This window comes from Phalaenopsis equestris, unplaced genomic scaffold (assembly GCF_001263595.1).
Source record: "Phalaenopsis equestris unplaced genomic scaffold, ASM126359v1 Scaffold000006, whole genome shotgun sequence".
Lineage (NCBI taxonomy): Eukaryota > Viridiplantae > Streptophyta > Magnoliopsida > Asparagales > Orchidaceae > Phalaenopsis > Phalaenopsis equestris.
Window position 1 is genome coordinate 1,402,458 of NW_018164448.1, and position 18,876 is coordinate 1,421,333.

The 18,876-nt window shown below is 36.1% G+C and overlaps 1 protein-coding gene across 1 annotated transcript in view; it reads left to right on the top strand.

The window, feature by feature from the left end:
- Positions 1 to 18,876, top strand: part of LOC110018176 (ASC1-like protein 3) — a 35,229-nt gene that overhangs the window by 3,603 nt on the left and 12,750 nt on the right. Inside the window, exons 2-3 of the mRNA XM_020715404.1 lie at positions 15,445 to 15,653; positions 15,760 to 15,915. Coding sequence (XP_020571063.1) covers positions 15,445 to 15,653; positions 15,760 to 15,915 — 365 coding nt within the window. The remainder of the gene's footprint in view (positions 1 to 15,444; positions 15,654 to 15,759; positions 15,916 to 18,876) is intronic.

Below are 18,876 nucleotides of genomic sequence, written 5' to 3' on the forward strand. Positions count from 1 at the left end.
AACTAGATCTTGTGCGCACCGAGGTGTGGGGGCATTCCCCAGTGACATCTTTTGGAGGCTCTCGCTATTACGTCACATTCATAGATGATCACAGCAGAAAGGTATGGGTTTACTTTCTGAAACATAAATGTGATGTATTTTCTGTGTTCAAAACTTGGAAGACCATGGTTGAAACAGAGACACATATAAAACTGAAATGTTTGAGATTTGATAATGGTGGTGAGTACATCGAGGGTGGGTTCAAGAGTGTGTTCAAGGAGTACTGTGCAGCTCAGGGTATCAGAATGCAAAAGACCATTTCGTGGATACCGCAGCAAAATAGAGTTGCAGAACGCATGAACAAGACCATCAATGAGCGCGCTAGAAGTATGAGATTGCACGTCGGACTACCACCAACCTTCTGGGCAGATGCGGTCAGCACTGCAGTTTATTTGATCAACAGAGGATCATCCGTCTCATTAGACTGTAAATTATCTGATGAGGTTTGGAGCGGCAAAGAGGTCAAATTTTCCCATCTTAAGACTTTTAGTTGTCTTTCTTATATTTTAATCAATCTTGATGAGCGTAGCAAGCTTGAGGCCAAGTCAAAGAAATGTTATTTCATTGGCTATGGAGACGAAACATTTGGTTATCGTTTCTAGGATGATCAGGATCGGAATTAGAAATGTGATTTTCAATGAGAATATGATGTACAAAGACAAAGCCGATACAAATTTTGGAGTAGCTCCTCAGGAGTCAGAGTTCGTGGAGTTCGACGACCTACCAGAGGACACTGAGCAGGACAGAGATGGGAATGGGGAGGAGAATGGTTCTGGGGCATCCATTCGTATTATTCCGCAGGCAGGTCCAGAGTCATTCACTACTCCAGTCGTCGTTCGTAGGTCAGTGAGGAGCAGACGTTCGCCGCAGCGTTACCAACTTTGAATTATATCTTGCTGACAAATAGTGGAGAACCACAAAACTATGAAGAAACCTTAACAGGTGAAAATTCTAGCAAGTGGGAGCTGGTCATAAAGGAAGAGATGGATTCCCTGCTTAAAAATCAGACATGGGAACTATCAGAACTTCCACCGGGGAAAAAGACATTGCACAACAAGTGGGTCTACCGGATAAAGATTGAGCTTAATGGTAGTAAAAGGTATAAGGTCAGACTTGTTGCAAAAGGCTTTCAACAGAAGCATGACATTGATTACTCTGAGATCTTTTCTCCTGTGGTGAAGCTCACAACCATTACGATGATACTGGTTATGGTTGCTATCGAAGACCAATTTCTGGAACAATTAGATGTGAAGACAGCTTTTCTTTATGGAGACCTTGAAGAAGACATTTATATGCGCCAGCCTGAGGGGTTCGTGGTACAAGAAAAAGAAGATTCAGTTTGCAGACTGAAGAAGAACTTATATGGTCTGAAGCATATGGTCTGAAGCAAAGCTCACAGACAGTGGTACAAGAAGTTTGATAAATTTATGCTCAATACAGAGTTCAAGAGATGTCAGACAAACCATACTGATCACTGTTGTTATGTCAAGTACTTTGACCATTCCTATATCATCATGTTGTTGTATGTGAATGATATGCTTATTGCAGGGGCCAGCATTGATGAGATCAATAATCTGAAGAAGCAGATGTCATAGCACTTTACAATGAAGGATTTGGGAGCGACAAAACAAATCATTGGCATGAGGATTGTTAGAGATTGAGTCAAAGACACGCTGAGACTTTCACATGCTGAATATGTGAAAAAAGTGCTTAGCAGGTTCAATATGGAGAAGGCTAAACCAGTTCACACACCTTTAGACAGTCACTTCAGACTCAGCAAAAATCAATCACTCAAGTAAAAAGAGGAACAAGACTACATAAGTAAGATTCCTTGCGCTTCAACTATTGGTTCACTTATGTATGTTATGGTTTGTACCAGACTGGATATTGCCCATGCAGTGGGAGTTGTGAGCAGATACATAAGTAATCCAGGGAAGGAACATTGAGAAGCTGTGAAGTGGATTTTAAGATACCTCAAAGGCTCTTCAGAAACTTGTTTGTGTTTCTTAGGAAAGAGCCCAGAGGTACAGGGCTATGTTGATGCAGATTTAGCTAGAGACATTGACAGTAGGAAGAGTATAACATATTATATTTATACTTGGTGGCACTGCAGTGTCATGGGGCTCAAATCTACAGAAGACAATTTCTTTGTTCACTACAGAAGTGAGTATGTTGCAGTGTCAGAAGCCGCTAAGGAGATGATATGACTGCAGAGTTTCTTGGCAGAATTGGGTAAGGATGTTCAGAAGGGCACTCTCTACGGTGATAGCCAAAGCGCCATACTCTTAGCTAGAAATCCAGCATTTCAATCCATGACCAAGCACATTCATATCAGGTATCATTTTATTCGATCATTGTTAGATGATGGACAGTTGCTACTTGCGAAATTTTGTGAAAGCAACAACTCTGCTGATATGTTGACCAAGGGTGTTACACTTGAGAAACTGAGGTTGTGCTCGACTTCAGTTGGTCTTCTGGCATGAAGACAGGGGCTTCGAGTTGCAGAGGTGGAAGATATCATATTTGAGGAAAAGGTTGGTACAATTAGTAGATGATGCAACTAGTAGGTGATGTATTCAGTCTCCCTATCTCCAAGTGGGAGAATTGTTGGGTAATGTGGAGACTCGGTCCACCGAATTTAATTAGCTTCTTAATTAAGTTTCCCACCTACCGCTCACCTACCACACCCACCTACAAAGAATGGTCAAATGGAGTATTCTTTCTATTACCTGCATTCCAAATATTTGTATTATCAACATCTATGATGAAGGTGTTTGGTTTAAAGGAAATGCAAGCCAAGCAAGGCCCAAATCAAGCAAGACCAAGTCAAGTCATCTTGAGAGCTAAGAGAAAGAGAGGAAAAGAGAGAAGGGAGAGAAGAAAATAGAAAAGAAATTTTATTGTAAACGTCGAGGTGCTCGACGGTGTAATTCCTCGAAGAAATAAATCTTCTGCAGCTCCGTGGACGTAGGCAAATTTGTCGAACCACGTAAATCTGTGTCACTTTGGTGTTTTTTCTGCGTGCAATTTTTTTCGTTCAATTTTTTGCTTTATTGTCGTCGTTTTTTCACAACATCTTTATCCCTTCGCAGACCGGAGGATCGGAAAACCAATTGAACTTTCTATTTACCACTCATAAATTGAACGATTCTAATTTTCTCCAATAGTCCCAAGTCGTGTCTTTGTTCGTCAATGGACGCAAGAAATTTGACTATCTTACGGGAATGATTCTTGTAGCTCCTAAAACTGACCCGACATATGATGCGTGGGAAGTGAAGAATTTCATGATCATGTCATGGTTGATTAACTGCATGGGGATTACGATTGGTCTTTCATATATGTTTCTTTCTTTGGCCAATGTTCTATGGACTGCGATTCACAATTCAGAATGCCTACTCAGATGTGGGATACTCCAACCAAATTTATGAGGTTTCCAAAAAGATCAGTTCAACCAAACTAGGATCAAGGACTGTGAACTAGTATTACAATGATTTGGTGGCCTTATGGGTGAAATGCGATCTCTACTATGACTACACGTGGGAATCTTCGACGAAATTTTCCCTTTTTCAAAAAATTGTAGAAAACGATTGCATGTTTCAATTTATGGCAGGTCTTAACAAAGACCTCGATGAAGTCTGGTGCATTATCCTTGATCGAGATCCACTTTTTTCACTCGTGCTGCTTTCACAGAAATTTGATGCAAAGAAAGCCGAAGAATTGTCATGTTCGACACTTTCAATTCAGTTGAATTATCTATCTTGTCCACTAATAGTACTCGACACTTGTCCATGTCATCTCGAGCCACCGGGTCTACTTTTGAATCCTATCACAATCTCAACTATAATTGAGACAAGTGTTGAAGCTCAATGGGAAACTGACATACAAACCTTCAACCAAATTCTCCTCTGTCAAGAGCCTTAGTACGACAGTTGAATCTGCTATGGTACAACCAGCTCTCACTCGGAATGCTCTAGAATCATCCAACTCTTTTAAGAGTCAGATGGAGCAATTAATCAAGTTGCTCGAATCTATCCATTTCACTTTCGGAGATACTCTTAAGCTTTCTTGACATATTATCCATGCTCCGGAAAATATATATAGTTAAAATTGTTAATGACTCTTCTAACTCTATTGCTGGTAAATGGCTGATCGTAGTAAAAATCGGTCTAACTCTGGAATCTATGTTACTTGTCTCCCTATTAAGGTGTAACATATTATCTGTTAGTAAGGTGACATATGACACGGATTATATTGCTCATTTTTTTCTAAAGTTTGTGTCTTTTAGGATCATCATTCGGGGAGGATGATTGGAATTGCTAAGCAAGTAGTCGGGCTCTATTTCTTCCAAGAGAAAAGCACAGTTAATGAGGATACTTCTTTCAGTAGTTGTAGTTTTTCTTGATCCACTGAAAGTCCTATTATGTTGTTACATTATCGTTTGGGTCATCCAAATCTTTAATATTTAAAATAGTTGTCTTCGTCGATGTTTATTAATAAAAATCTTGCTAGCTTCAAATGTTAGATTTGTCAATTAGCTAAACATCATCGCGTTCCTTATCCACCCAACCCTTACACGCATTCCGCTTCTTTTTCACTTATTCACAGTGACTTGTAAGGAACTCTCACACTCCCAGCAACACTAATAAACAGTTGTTTCTTATCTTAATTGATTATCACACTCAAATAACGCGAGTCTATATCTTAAAAGATAAATTTGAAGCAGTTGTCACCTTAAAAAACTTTCACTTCTTTATTTTAATTCAATTTAAAATATCAGTTCAAGTCCTTCAACCGTGAATTTTTTAACTCTATTTTAGGTGAATTCTTGGTAAGTAAGGGCATCATTCATCAAAACTCGTGTACGAACACTACTCAACAAAATTGGGTTGCCGAGAGAAAAAAAATCGACACTTTCTCGAAGTGGCTCACTACATTATGTTTCAATCTAATGTCCTGAAAAAAGTTTTGGAATAATGTCCTGCTTATTGTCACCTATCTCATCAATAGTCCTCACAAAAAATTATAACTTCAGAACTTCATTAGCTATCTTGATGCCTTGTTTCCCTACGATTGGTTTTTCACCACTCTTGAACTTAAAATTTTTGGGTGCATAGCCTTTGTTCGGAACGATGCCTATAATCGTATTAAGTTTGATCCCTAGTCTATAAATTTTGTCTTCCTCGGATATTCTGCCACTCAAAAAGGCTATCAGTGTCTTGATTATACCACAAATAAACTCTATGTGAGTGTTGATGTATCATTCTTTGAAAGCGTCCCTACTTTCCTATTGTTGCCTCAAGTGAGGGGGAGCTTGATTTCTTGGACACTACTTCTTATCTGGCCCCTATGGATATTTCTCCAACCACTATATCCAAAGAGCCCTTTGTCCCTCTGGATCCGCACCTACCAAACAACTAGAACCTTCCCCCATCCTCCATGTATATATTCATTGCACTCGTCCTGATGTTCCTACTCTGGGGCCCACTACCTCTTTACAGGACCTGAAAGCCACTATGAGCAACATCCCAGAACTAATCCAACTTCGAATGAGGTGAGTTCTCCTATTGAGGTATGTAAGCAGGCAAGTTCTCTTTATTCCATGAAAAAATATATATTTTTTTATAGTGTATCATCAACCTACAAAGTGTTTGCTACTGCTCTGATGGATCATGATCTCCCATCCACTATTGAAGCAGCATTAGTTGACATTTTCTAGAAAGTTGTAGTAATGGATGAGATGAATGTCTTTCAATGGAATCATACTTGGGATATTGTGGATTTTCTTTCAAGCAAGAAAGCAGTGGGGTACCGTTGGATTTTTAACACCAAGTTTAACTATGATGGATCCTTTGAATGCAACACAACACAGTTAGTCGCTAATGATTACTCACAGACATACGAAGTTGATTATAAGGAGACGTTTGCTCCAGTTGCTGAATTAAACATCATTTGGGTCCTAGTTTCACTTATTGTGAATTTAGATTGGCCCTTTCTCTAGTTGGATGTCAAGAATGTTTTCTTAACTAGGGATCTCACGGAGGAGGTGTATATGTGCCTTTCTCTAGGCTGTCTCTACTTTCTCTCTGGGACAAGTGTGCCGACTACGGAAATCCCTCTACGGACTGAAGCAATTCCCAAAGGTCTAGTTCGACAAGTTCACAAAGGTGGTAACGGGTCATGATTTCTCTCAGACTCAATTAGATCACACTCTCTTCTTTCGACATCCATCCAGTGGCCAAATTGTTATCCTTATCGTCTATGTCAACGATATCGCTCTCACAGGTGATGATCTACCAACATTAGAGTCTCTGAAAGACATTCTTGCTATTTTATTTCAAATGAAGAATTTGGGGTAGCTCTGATAGTGCTTTGACATAGAAGTTGTTCGATCATTTCGGGGCATTTGTCTATCTCAATGTAAATATTTACTTGATCTATTGACAAAATAACCTTCTCCTTTGCAAACCAACAATTTTCCCAATGCTTTACAATGAGAAATTAGTTGATGTTCCCAATGCAGTTCCGATAAACAAGACTCACTATCAACATCTTGTGGAGAAACTCATTTACCTCTCTCATGCTCACCCCGACATTTGCCACATAGTAGGTTTTGTGATTCAATTCATGCACGAGCTGCCCACAGGATCCTTCACTACTTAACGACACACTGGGCTTATGTTTGTTTTTCCCGTGCCACCTCTTGTTCTATTGTTGTTTATACGAACGAGGATTGGTATGGATCCGTACATGATCGACAATCAACCTCAGGATATTGCTCATTCGTGTGGGTAAATACTGTCACGTGGAAAAGCAAAAAATAGAAGGTTTGTGGCCCGAAGCAAAGTTTAAGCCGAGTTTTGCTCCATATCCTTGGGTATTTGTGAAGTTATCTGGTTACGCATCATACTCCGTGAATTATGTATGGTTGTCTTTGCTCCTCTCCAGTTGTTCAGTGATAATAAAGCTGCTATTAGCATTGCCTATAATTCGGTCCAACATGATCTCACCAAGTATGTATAGATTGACCTGCACTTCGTTGAGGAGAAGCTCGATTCAGGTGAGATTTGTATTTCATTTGTCCCGTCTAATGGTCAATTAGCAGATATTTTTTTCAAGAATTTTCCTCGTCCATTATTTGATGACTTCAAATCCAAGTTGAATATGATAGACATTCATGCTTCACTTGAGGGGGAGTTAGAATTATTAGTCCAATTTCAGTTGTAGTTATTATTAGTCTTTATTTGTTTCCTTTATTTGCTTCCATTTTCATATTTATGTATTTCCTAGTTGGTCTATTTCTTAATTTGTATTTCCTTTTATTTGGGTCTTATAATTTATATTTATACTCCTTTTCCTATCATTGAAAGTATGTAACTGTATTCTTAGAAGTTAACAGAAAAAAAATATCAATTTTTCTAAATATTATGCTAAATTCATAATATTATTCGAGCTTTCTTGAACCAGATGCAGATTTTGAGTCACCTTAAATTAAAAATCGATTCACCTTTTGTTGTGGAACTTGGATCTAATAAACAGACAGATTTCAGTGTCAAAGTTTAGTCCAATTGAAAATCCAAGCCAACTTCATATTAATCTTATTCGAGGTGCGCTTGAAGCTCAGATATTATTTTCTATTGAGCCTTGGCTTCGGTTTCTCTTTTATGGGCATAAGGATTTAGACTTAGTCAATGTATCAGTCCTACTTACTTAAATATCATCTTTAATATCTACTCTCTTTTAAATGGCCAACAGCATTTTAGGGATCATGTTGCAAATCTTTGATTCATCCAAATTTCTGGTTTCTATGGGCATCTATTGGCACTACAATTATGTTTTTTTAGGTTCCATTGATATTGCTGAATAATGTTTTCATTGTGAACATCTATTATATTTGGTTTGAAGTTGTGAAAATTTGATCGTAGTACATGCTAACTAGTCCTTTATGAAATTTTGGAAGTTGAGAAATCAAATTTATTATAGATTCATAGCATTCTCCATATTGCATGCCATCTTGTTGTGATATTATATTTACACACACACACACACACACACACATATATACTATGTGGAGTCTTATATATATATATATATGTTGTTTTCCTCGATATTGCTTTGCTAGGGTTTCGCCGTTATGGCGAACGCTGGTTTAGCTCCACTGCTCGTGCTTGATCTTCTTTTGTTTTTGTCAGTATGTCGCGTCAACATCCTTGCGGCTCATCTTCTCCAGGAGTGCGTCGGTTAAGGATTGTCCTGCACGTCTCTACGGGACATGTTCCATGAGTCTTCCGCAGCGTCACCCAGTCGACGACGCTTTCTCCTTAGCTGTCGTGGCTCGCGTTGTCTGCTCCCGCACTCGACGACGCTGCTGTCGCTTTGCCCGACAGAAGGTTCCCCCCGAAGTCTACTCGCCTTTTTCTAGTTGCTCGCCTAGCCATTCTGGAGATTGTCTCGACAATGTGTTCCTATGCCAATGCACTTGCCAACGACTTTCCTATTCCTACTCGTGCTCCTCTTTCAGGTTCAAAGCCTGGTTTTCATATTGGCAAGTCCTGCAATGTTTCTCAATCTTTCCACGATGCTATTGAAGGTGGTGGTGATCACACTTTCATTAAAAGCTTGACAAAAAAAATGGGAAGCCTGCTCTTATTCTCACTGAGGTTAAAACCAGCACTCTCGTGTCATCTTGGCGAATTGATCTAGTAGGGAAATTCCTTTATGGTCACCTAAAACTGGAGATCATTCGGAAAGAGCTTGATGCTTGAAGCTATTGGGCAGTTAGAATATTGGCTTACCTGATGATCGGCATATACTTATTCAGTTGCCGTACGATGCCGATTACACTCGCATTTTTTCTCGAAATGTTATGAAGATCAACAACCATTTTATGAAAATTCTGAAGTAGACTGTCGATTTTGATCCAAAGCAGAGTCCTCTATCATTCCTGTTTGTTTAAAGTTTCCTGGGTTAAACTTACATCTATTGAATTTGGAAATACTCTATTCTTTAGCAACTGCTTACGGTAAGTTTTTCAAGGTTGATAGTGTTACGTTTGCTGTCACCAGACCCTCTGTGGCTTGTATGTTAGTTGAGATATATATCACTCAATCAGCTCCATATGAGGTATGGATTGACATCACTCACAACGGGTATTGCTAAAAGGTTGAAATAGAACCACACCCTCATTATTGCTCTCATTGTAGTATCTTTGACCACAGTTCTATCATTTGCTATCGCTTGCATCCTTATCTTAGACCGAATATCATTAAAGATTAACCACCTACCATCCCTGCTGAGAAGGTGCAACCCGATCCTCTTTCCAACACCGCAGTTCCAGATGAAGAACACCATTCTACAGGTACAAATCCAAACATGATTATACCACTCACTGTTATTGAAGAAGACCCGCTTATATGTCAAGACTCACGAGAGTGCTCCTTCAATCCGATAAAAGATCAGCTGATCCAACAAGTTTTTGCTTCTAATGTTCACATGTTCGGCACACTTTAGACCAATCCACTGATCAGGTGAGTCAGTCTTCGGATGAGGAATAACATGTCTATTTCCGGAGGAAGAAGAAGAATGGAGGCCGACTCAAGCTCGAGAATTTATTGGACGATACATTGGTTACTACTGGCAATGACACTCATCTTACCAATTTATTAGTTGGCTCCTTCCTTAGAACTAGAGGTAGAAACAAGACAAAATTGAGTCGCTCTCTAGCTACTTTATACTCAGTATTTTGACGTTTTTTGATTTTTTCTTTAGGTCTCTCATGTATTTTTCTGTATTTTCTTCTTTTGGAACCATTTGATGTGATCGTTATCGTGTTGGCAGGGTGCCATGTTTGGGCCCTCCCACATAATCTATCTGTATTCTACTTTTCATTTAATATATTAGCCATTGGGCTTTCTCAAAACAAAAAAAATGAATATATATATATATATATATATATAGCTTTACGTGTTACTGCTAGATTGTGATTGCTTTGATAGTAATCGATTAGCTTCTCTATCAGACATATTGGATCTTTAGAAAAGTGGAGATTGTTTCTTATGCTTGAAATAGATTGTTTGTGAAGAAATCGATGTGTCACTTGATAGTGCCATAGTAGACATATAATAACTGCTGGTTAAGAGATAGTCACTTAATGGTTCAAGGATGTTGCTGTTTTTGACAAGCAGGTGTTAAAGTTCCAATTTACTTCGATAGAAAAAAAACAAAAACAAAAAACAAAAGGAGACTAAAGCTTCTAAACATGATTAATTCTACCATTTGGTGATTCAATTGGTAACCAATATTTATAGATCGAGCCTTTGACTAGTCATAAAATCAAGCTCACCGTGCAGCTCAATGGGTCACTGGCACTAGGAAAAAAAGGATTGGTAAGAGATGAATGGTGCAATGCAAGGTGATATAATGTCCTTGGAATGGGGGCATGCAAATAATCTTGAAGAACTGACCTAAATCGAATCAAATCGATCAATTTAAGTTAGTTCTCACAAGTCATGATTCACATTCAGTTCCTAAAGTACACAATAATAAAACTTCATTTCTCTAATTTTGGTCACATAAACTAAAATTGCCCCCAATCGAAACCTATCCTTGATAATATAAATAATGCAAGATTTATTTAGTTTGAAGTGATATTTGTACCATAATTTGTATGGTTGCACATAAATTGCTTAAAGCATAAACCTCTATTATTATGCATTGAACCTAATTTTTTTTATTGAGCTCTAATTGGAATTTTGTGTTGAGGTTGAATTGCAGAAATTTGATTTTTCTTTTATGAGGATGTAAATAAAGTGCTGCAATTTGACTTTTCTTTTATGAGGATGTAAATAAAGTTTGAAGCAGTCAATTTCCTTAAAATGACCAAACCACTAGTACTGATTTTGCTTGAGAAATAAACCAAAACCGAATCGGTAAGTTTTGTTTAATCTCAAGAATTCAAGCCAATTTTATTTCCAGTAATGATAATCTAATAGGTTATGTTTGGCGATCAATTTCATTAGGAACTTCTCTAATACAATCCAAGTTGCATCTCTACTTTGGGTAGCCGAGAAGGTGTTAGAAGCAGCATATTAGCGCTTCAGTGCTACACTGCTATGTGTCAAGAGACTGATAAACAAAATGTAGGTGTAATGGAATAGAAAAGATGAGCGTCAGTTAGGATTGGGAAGAAAAATAAAAGCATTTAGTCGATTGACTGGGGGGGGGGGAGGAAAATATCAAATTTAGCCAATCGACCAGCGATGAGACAAAAGCAAGAGGGAGGGAGAGAGAGAGCGAGAGAGAGAGAGAGAGAGATGATATATGTCAATATTTAATGCAATCTACTAGTGAGAGAAAGAAAGGGATGCTATGTGTAAATATTGATGCAATTTATAACTTATGACTAAGTAAATACAAGGGTTGTAGGTTTATAGCAACATTATAAGGGCTTTAGGTTGGCAACAACTATAAAAGCCCTAAACCTATGTGGCATAGTTTTGAGATTACCTTCTTGTCCTAGTAGGGCAAAAGCTCTGATGAGCTGAGCAACCAAATCAGTCTTATCGTGTTGTGGAGATCATTCTTTGAATGAGCTCGAGCTCTTCTCAAACTCAAGCTCAAGCTCATTTTTTACAACATACAAGCATAAGATTACAAAGTTTTATTTGATCTAGATTGTCTTAGTTACATCCTTAATTGAAACTATTCTCAAGACGTCTTTTCTTATCTCTGGTATGCATTTTAATATGTTTTATTTTCTTTCCAATGGTTGGCTATGCAAGTATTTAACTGTCAAACTCATAATACATCAGTTGAATAGGTGTTTGATATGTTTTTATCCATTTATAATTGGTAAAAATCACATTCATGAGTTTTATTTCTTTTTTTATTTTGATAAACCTTTGAAATTTCTTTATTCTTGACTACTTCTGACATTTTAGATTGGAGTTTTTTAATGCTTCTCTTTTGTTATTTTCAAAATCAGATCAAATCTCTTTGTCTGTGTTGTTATTGATAACATTCATTGCTCCAGGTAGGAGTTCAACATGCCTATCTGATTTAAGGGACTGATATAGCTTCTTTTTTGCTCTAGCATTTGTTTTCTGATTGCTCAGCATGTCTATTGCTTCCGTCGTCCTATGCTTCAGCTTGAAAAGTTTCTAAATTTTACCATTAATGGTTGGGTTTTTCAACTAGTGACGGATATGATAAATTTGTGTCCTCAAATTCTGTATAGGATTGCTGTTCACTGCACATCCAAAGGTTTCCTTATCCTATTTTTATGAATTCATCTCTCTTTTTATTGTGTCTTGCCTCTTACTGGCCTAGAAACAGGGTAGCATCTCATTATCTCACTTATCAACATCTTTATTATCAACCTAAAATGTGCTTAAACATTTCCTTTTAAGGATCGGTTGGGCAGGACTTCTATGAAAAATTTGCGATCAAAAACATCATAAATTAATTCAATATCACTGATGATTGGAGACCTTGAAATATGTCCTAATAAAGAACTGCAATAATCATTTAATTATGCATATAACTATCATTACTCTCTGGAATCTTCAATTTAATATTTAACGTAGCTTTATGACTAAACTTCTACTTCCTTCTACTCTGCATTTATATTTTTTAGTTTCCTTCAAATCTTAGAATCAAATAAAATGATAGATTTTGCATACCTTAATGCATTTCTTCCTCTTTTCATATTCCTTTTTTTCCTACACACCCAAAAATTACAAAATTTTCTAGTAATTTAAAAGATGAATTACGGCTTGTTGATTTGGAGTTGAAAGGTACATCTAATTTGAAAGAAAGAAGAAGAAAATAAAACCTAGCTTTGTCTCAGGCATACTTTTGATCTGCATAAAATGTGGCTGCTGTAAGCTGCGGTCATTCTCATGCACAGCTGCACTTTTGCTTTCACTCCTTTTCTCTCTCTTTTGCTCACTCACATAACCCCCATCTCCATCTCTTTTAATCGGGAACCGTTATGAACGTTCAATATATTTTTTTTTATTCAGCTTTTACAATCTTCTCTTTTATAAAAATTTTGTTGTCAAAATTTAAAATTATAATAATAAAAATCATATTTTAATTGAATAGATAACATTTTAGTTTTTTTTTTTATTATTTCTTCTTCCATGTAGCACGTCTATTTGTCCTGTATTTTTATAAAATTTATACAAATGAAATATTTTGATAGTCAAGTCACTTTATATCATAATTCAATATTTTCTCTAGCTCATCTATATATGTTGGGTTGGGTTACATATTTATGAAATCTGTGACAACTCTATTTAACTCATTAGTTATGTTTCTTTTAGCGCAGATATATTAAACATACTATGCACTACCTGTTTAAGTGCTGAAAATGTCAGCCCTCAACCCGCATACTACCTTTTCAATCTTTTCAATGATTTCAGCGAGTCCTACATATCATGGGCTTAGCTTCCTTAGCTTAATAAAATGTTGCACAAATTTCATTGGACTGACTTTAATATATACAAACTCATCAACATTAAATTTCATTGGTATGTGCTCAGAATAATAGTTTTTTCATTATCTATTTTGTACAAACCTTCAATTTATCCCGAATCAACCTAATTTTACAATAGCATCGTCTATCAAATAAGCATTAATTATCTTTCATTCAACTATTTCTGCCTAACAAAAAGGAGTTATACATTTACTTCCATAGTTCTTCATAAGGTATCATAGCAACATTTGATTGAAAACTGGTATGTGTCTCCCCCAACCTCAACTAAAAGAGTAAAATCAAATACACATAATTTAAGTAAATCTTTTAAGATTTGAATTGTCATTTTTGATTGGTTGTTAGTTTGATGATTAAATGTGGTATTATATATCAGTTTACTACCCAAAGTCTCTCGAATCATCTTCCACAACCCGAATGTAAACCTATCACTTCTATTTGAAATTAAAACTTTGATACCCAATACATTTGGACAATCCCATCCATATCTAATTTTCCAATTTTCCAATTTTTCGATAGAATAAATTGTCTAATACGCAAGAAATATTATGACTTAGATTAGACTTGGTTAATCTATTGATAAATCATTGTATTTAAATTTTTGTCCGGCTTTGGCTCTCTATGATCTCGAGCCTAGTGTAACATTGATGACATCAAATAGTTTGGATAAGCTTTTTGCTGATGTTGATGTGCATGAAAATATTTTTATACAGTTTTGGGCTTTTCAATTTAAAAATTTATCAGTATAAAATAAAGTCAAATAAAGTGATAAAATATGGTATATTTCATTTTTTTTTAGATCATGTTTTTTTTACTTTCAAGCAACCAAATACGACCTTAGTTAAAAAAGTAACTTATTGTACCTTTTTTTATTCATTCCCAATTATTTGCTAAAAACATTTCGCTTTGTTGGGCAAGAGCTTTGCAATTTGAAACTTACTAGTTCCAAATTATTTTTATTGTTATTTTTTTTATCCGTTTCCTTTATATACCATCCTTTAAATGACTTATTTTATGTCTAATATCCCTTACACTCCTAGTTGTGTAGTAAAAAATATAATATATATGTTAAAAAAAGGCATACCTGTTGCATGAAGCTCCCATCTTCTTGGGAGACGATATATGCAATCTCATCCTTTTATGGCAATTGACATAGAGATTGTTTCATAGGAACTATTATATAATCATTCAAATGCTAATTTTTCAATGAAAAGGACAACTTTACTTTTCATTCTATTTTGGGTCCACAAACTTGTATGATCTTGAAAGTTGAGTTCACATTATTGATTGTGATATACAACATAAAAATTATTTGTGGAGTGTGTTTCATGAACTTCATAATTATTTCTCCATCATCAAACATGTGAAAATAAAGGTTGATCAGGTCGTATAAAGATTACTTAAAATTTTGGTTTTACTTGTATAGTTCACAAATCAAAACTTTAAGAAGAGTTTCAATATCAACTCACAATGTCTTTAACTCCGATTATTCGAAAGTCTCTGCACATTCAAATCATAATATATCTTCTAATACAACAGCCTCTATCCATTTTTTGAGTTTTTGTATTGCCATCAATTTTAATGATAATAAAAATAATGTATATTTTTGATCTTTACATCTAAAAGACATAAAATTGGGATTTTTCGAACTCCTTCAATTTTAATATATTCCTATAAGCTAATTCATTTCCATGGTCTACTTATAAATAATATTTTCACGTCCTTCTGTACTATCCTATCCTATTTTTGTTCTTGTTCATGATTAATGGAATACAATTTCTACTAATTCATTGAGTAGGTTATTTGTCGAATTTTAACAGCAACTAATGACTGTTTTATGATTTCAAAATCATAATTTAGGCTAGTATTCAATCATTTCACTTGTCACTATATATACATCTGTTTTTCATCAGCGGCTTGCAATCAGATTATTGTATAATGGACGTGCTCCATCTGTGATTGATGAAACTAGACAGTTGAAGGTTTACAAGTGTGCAGAGTCAATGTGGAAGTTTACATACTATGTTACTGTTCAAATGTGGGTAATATCAATACTTCGCCAAGCACCTTGGTCTATGAATACGAAGGAGTACTTTAAAGGATGGCCAAATCAAGAATTAGGGTAGGTACAGTGGTATGATCTTCCTAATTATGTGAAGCTTAATGAGGGTTTTGTCACCAAATTTTGTAGGTGCACTGATTTTCTTCTATTTTCTTATTCTTATTAGGTTTTCGATGAAGCTTTTCTGTATGTGCCAATGTGGATATTATATGTACAGTATTGTTGCCCTTTTGATATGGGAAACTCGAAGAAAGGATTTCTATATAATGATGTCACATCACATAATTACTTCCATTTTAATTGGTTACTCTTACATCACCAGGTAATTTATTCATGCATAAGTGTAATGCAATTTGTGCTATTTAGCTGTACTTTGTTGGAAAACGATATCTTATTGTAAGCTTCACAAAGGAATTAGGTCTTTGGATGGATGTCTTATTATAACTGCATTTGCTTTGAACGCATGTAATACAAGAAGTGATGTGTGTAATGTAGCACATCTGTGTGTGTTTATGAGATGTTATATATCATTTTATGGCTTCTCAAATATGATGATTTAGCTCTTTCTCCTATGTAACTGATGTTTACTAAGTTAGTAAATTGAATTTTTTTGCAATGGTTAGAATCTATGACCTCCAATTTAGAGGTCAAAATCATTACCACTTATTCAAGTGGTTTCTAAATGGAAATTGCCTGAGTAATTTTATTGAGTATTTTTTTTAAAATATACATGCGCCGAAAGAGTCACTGTAAAAAGGAAAGCATCTCCACAAAAGGTGAAAACAAACTCAATGTGAGAATTGCTGTAAGATAGGCTGGAAACATTTCCCAAAAATTTCCTCTAAACAATACAAAGGACCAAACAGGGTTTATTTACTTCTAAGTGACTGAGACTTCCCATAAATGTAAGCTATTATGGTTAATTACAATCAGAGTTTGATACTTAAGAACACTCTTGATTAAGAATGTTCTGCGCTTATTTTATAGTTTAGGTTCATTCAACACAAGATTCATAGATTGAGATCCTTTAAACAAAGGAATTAGAATATCATCTAAAAGAAGGATTAATGAGTCCTTGGGACTACATGGGTGTGTGGTGTCAACTCAATAGCGGACACAATCGTGTGTGGGTTGTCAAGGAACATTGTGATCAGATTATGTTGGCACCTTCCTTTTAGAGAAGGCTTAAAGTTCATGATTAGAGATAAGCCTATCACGAAAACACTCAGAGGGGAATATGTCTTATAACTTCACAACAATTACATGGGTGATTAATTGCTGCCCATAATCACGTGAATTATAAAAGAATGATAGGACTAATGATCTTTCTTTAATTATAACCACTATCGCTATGCCGTTATTACTTATATTTTTTATTTTATTTACTGATTATATTTTTCCTCCTTCGTTTTATTCTATTTTATTTTCTTTCCTTTTATTTTATTCTGTTTTTATTGATTTCTATTATTATGTTTATTGTAATTGTGTTTAAATACCCCTTTATGATATCAATAAAATTGTATTGGTCTATTCAAAATCTCAACATGATATCAGAGCCTAGTCCTTGATCTAGCAGGCCCCAGCCTCCTCTGCCTTTTCCAGTAGCCGTCACCTCCACATCTTAGCCAGTGGCCTCCCTTGCGGAGTCCACGAACAACAGTTTTTTTGCGAACTACAGGAATTCCAGAAGACGTCTTCCTGTTTGCTCTTGTTTCGTTAGGAACGGCAGGAATTCTGGAAAGCTTGCATTCAAAGAACAACAGCAGGTTTCTGCTAACAGCACTTCCTATCTACAATTGTTCGCTCTTCCTGCAGGTTTCAGTAGCCGCTAGAGCAATTCTTGCAGGTTATGTTGAGATCTGGACATAATTTAGAAGCAATGAAGTCGGACATCACTGCACGAACACCAAATTTACGAGCCTCATAATTTGCAGCGGATATTGCGAAAAACCACCAACTGCTATAGGCTTTCCCTGCAATGATAGATTTTCCAACTTCTCCATAACAGCTTGAAAGACATCTATATCACTTTCCTGCCTGTCTTCCCTTTGATCCTTCTCGCTGGGTTTGGCGGCTGCCTCAGATTTTCTCCAAATTTCCTACAGATTACATAATATCCAGAAGTCTGGCTCCCAGATTTTCTACAGTCCAGCTGCCGTCTTTTCTACAGCCTTCTTGCAGCTTTTCTGCATCTTGCCTGCAGCCTTCTTGCAACCTCCCGGCAGCCTTCTTACAACTTTCCTGCATTTTTCCTCCAGCATTCTTGCAACTTTCCCTGTAGTTACCCATCAGTTGATGACTTACAAATCCATCAATGTCTTGGAATTTTATCCAAACTCGGGACAAGTGTTGGAAACTTCACGGTAAACAAATATACAAACTTTTAGCCAAATCCTCTGCTACTAAGAGCCTCACAGCAACATACGAATCTATAACTGTTCAACCAACTTCTACCCGGAACATCCTAGAATCCTTTGAATCCCTGAGAAACTAGATGGAGAAATTGATCAAGCTACTTGGAGCACATCAAGTCTCTATGGGTCTGTCGACCCCCCACGTTTAATAAGATACTCTTTCTATTGCTTTCACAATTTATTCCACCTTTAGTCTATGAAATATTGATTGCCACGGATCACATGACCGGATGCTCACATCTTTTCTCGACTTACTATCTGTGCTCTGGAAATGTTACGTCAGATTTGTGGATGGCTTTTGTAGTTTCATTGCTGATAAATGGTCGGTTGTTCTAACAATCGATCTCATTCTGGAAACTGGTTTACAAGTTTCACAGTTGCAATGTAACTTGTTATCTATTAACAAGTTGATGAATGATATTGATTGCGTTGCTAATTTTTTTTTTTATGGTTGTGTTTTTAATGATGTTCGGAAAGGATGATTGAACTGCTAAGAGGGTAGTTGAACTCTATTACTTTTAAAAGAAAAGCATGGAAAGTGAGAACACACCTTTCAAGAGTTGTAGCTTATCTCGAGTCATTGAATGTTTTATTATGTTATTGCATTGCCATTTAAGTCATTCTAATTTCTAATAGTTAAAAAAGTTATATCTTTGGATGTTTTCTAATAAAAATCTTTCTAATTCAATTGTGAGACATGACTGTGTCGGCACTATTTTTGGTGTGGGGTTTGCCCGTAAGAAGCTGTCGGTCATCGGAATTGAAATCCCGTTGCCCGCTTCGGAAGGACGTTTTTTTAAAAAATTTTATTTTTGAAAAAGATGAAGTCAAACTGACCCCATAATTTTCATAGTTTAGATGAAAGAGCA